At 47.0% G+C, this 2721-nt stretch overlaps 1 protein-coding gene across 1 annotated transcript; it reads left to right on the forward strand.

The window, feature by feature from the left end:
- Positions 1 to 259: 259 nt before the first annotated feature.
- LOC136064862 (uncharacterized) lies at positions 260 to 1534 on the forward strand. Its single transcript, XM_065767210.1, has one exon. It carries the CDS (start codon positions 260 to 262, stop codon positions 1532 to 1534), a length of 1275 nt encoding a protein of 424 aa, XP_065623282.1.
- Positions 1535 to 2721: the final 1187 nt, after the last annotated feature.

Genomic DNA, 2721 nt, shown 5'->3' on the forward strand with positions numbered 1-2721 from the left:
AAGAAAGGAGATTGTTTATTTGCTTTTCTGTTCATCTTATATTGCTTTATTTTAGAAGAGAGTTTCATATTCTGACTTTGGCATCGGAGACATTGTGGCAAGCACCACACCGGTGACCATCAGTGAAAGTTGAAGGATCATCTCCATCCTACGAACATTACTGACGAGCTTACACTCATCAGTTTGGCGCCGTCTGTAGGGAACGACATTTTTGTGTTCAAACTCGAAATAGTGGTTTCTTATTCTTATTCTTTTTAGGATGGAGTCCAATCAAGATTCTGCAGCCCTAGCTCAGCAAGTTCAGGCCCTTGCAGCCACAATTGAAGAGCTGACTAGGCAAAACCAGGAAATGAGACTACGACTTCAGCAGGAGGAAAATCATTCGAAGGGAAATCAGGAAGATGAAGGGGATAGCAACAGAAGAAGTGACCATCAAGGGCCAAACACTCCCGCCGAGCAAAATTCAGACATTCTTCGAGAGATGAGGAGGGAGATGGACGAACTAAGGAATGCCATCAAAGAAAAAACAAAGCGGAGTGTGGATCGGATGGTCCGAGCGACGGATTTGCCATTCACAACAGCAGTCCTCGACTGTCCAGTGCCGTCAAAATTCCGGTTACCTCAGCTTGAGCCCTTTGATGGACTGAAGGACCTCCAAGATCACCTGAATACTTTCAAAATGACCCTGGGACTTCAGCAGCCCCCAAATGAAATATTGTGTCGTTCCTTCCCAACAACACTCAAGGAAGCTGCCCGGGAATGGTTCACAAAGTTGCCAACGTCGTCCATCGACACATTCGAGCAGTTGAGCAACGCCTTCCTGCGTCACTTTATTGGAGGACAACGACCAAAGAGAACCGCGGATCACTTGCTCACCATTAGGCAAGGAGAGGAGGACACCTTGAGGTCATATGTGAAACGCTTTACCAGGGAGACACTAGAGGTAGACGAGGCTGACGATATGGTGCAGTTGACAACCTTCAAGGCAGGGTTGAAGTCTAGGGAGCTCGTCACCTCACTCGCAAAGAATCCCCCAAAGACAATGGCTGAAATGCTCCTTAAAGCGCAGAAGTACATGAACGCTGAGGACGCGTTGGCTTCTATCAGGGACGGAGGTAGACCGGGGGACAAAGGGAGAAGGGAAGACGACCGTAGAGGACAAAAGCGAGACCGTCCAGATCGTCGGAATAATGACAAAGTCAGAAGGAAAGATGATAAAAGTCCACGAATGGTAAAATTCACCCCTCTTGTTATGCCTGTTGACAAGATTTTGACGCAGATTCAAGACGAACACTACCTTAAATGGCCACGGCCATTGCACTCGTCCCCTAGCGTCCGTGACAGGAGTAAGTATTGTCGATTCCACAAAGATCATGGCCATTACACCGAAGATTGTAAGGATCTCAAAGAGCAAATAGAGGAATTGATACGAAAAGGGAAGTTGCAGAAGTTTATAAAGAAGGGAAAGTACAACAAATTCCGAGATGAAAGCAAAGGCCAACATGAGTCCTCGTCCAAGGGCAGAAGTCGTTAGTCCCAGCCTCCCCAAAATGTGATTGGGGAAATACAGACGATCGCAGGGGGGCCTGTCACAGGAGGCTCATTCAAATCACTTAAGAAAACACATCAACGACAGGTGAATAGCGTCCACATGGAGCCCCCACCTAAGTACAGACGAACTGATCAGGATATGACCTTTAACGAGAATGACGCTAGAGGAGTGAAACAGCCTCATAATGACCCTTTGGTCGTAATGCTTACCATAGAGGGGTTCAACACCAAAAGGATCCTCGTGGACAATGGCAGTTCTGCTGACATCATTTACTTTCCTGCATTCCAGCAATTGAAACTAGATCCAAGAAGGCTACGTTCGTTTGATTCCCCCCTCGTTAGCTTCAGCGGTGACAGAGTATATCCCAAAGGTATAGTGACGCTGGCTGTAACAGTAGGAACATACTCGAAGCAGTTGACTCGCTAGATAGACTTCTTGGTAGTAGATTGTCCCTCATCATATAATGTCATCATTGGGAGGCCAGCACTCAACAAGTGGAAGGCGTCCACATCCACCTACTGCCTGAAAGTAAAATTCCCAACGGAAAATGGTATTGGTGAAGTTAAAGGAGACCAAGTTCTAGCTCGGGAATGCTACCAGGCTGTTTTAGCATCTAAGGAAAACCACACGTGGACAATAGAAGAAAAAGAGGAAGAAAAGGTAGAGGCACTGGAAGCAGTGGAGCTGATCGAAGGGGAAGCAACAAAAACAACCAGAATAGGGACGACCCTAAGTCTTGAGATGAGAACGAAGCTCATTCAGCTTCTTAAGGAGAACTCAAGCATCTTTGCCTGGAGCCATGACAACATGCCAGGCATATCTCCAGAAGTCATCCAACACAGGTTGAATGTGGACCTAGAGAGGAAGCCCATCAAGCAGAGACGAAGGACCTTCGCGCCCGAGAGAGACCAAGCCGTCACTGACGAAGTGAGCAAACTATTAACTGCAGGCTTCATCAGGGAGGTGTATTATCCAGATTGGCTTGCAAACGTCGTTCTAGTAAAAAAAACAAATAGGAAATGGAGGATGTGTGTGGACTTCACAGACCTAAACAAGGCCTGCTCGAAGGACAGCTTTCCTCTTCAGAGAATAGACCAGCTCGTAGACTCTACGGCTGGGCACAAGCTGTTGACATTCATGGATGCGTTCTCAGGGTACAACCAGATAAA

Source organism: Quercus suber, unplaced genomic scaffold (assembly GCF_002906115.3).
Source record: "Quercus suber isolate HL8 unplaced genomic scaffold, Cork oak 2.0 scaffold_785, whole genome shotgun sequence".
Taxonomy (NCBI): Eukaryota; Viridiplantae; Streptophyta; class Magnoliopsida; order Fagales; family Fagaceae; genus Quercus; species Quercus suber.

Bases quoted from the DNA above. Each gene is read 5' to 3' on its own strand.
- LOC136064862 (XM_065767210.1), top strand. From the start codon at position 260: ATGGAGTCCAATCAAGATTCTGCAGCCCTAGCTCAGCAAGTTCAGGCC.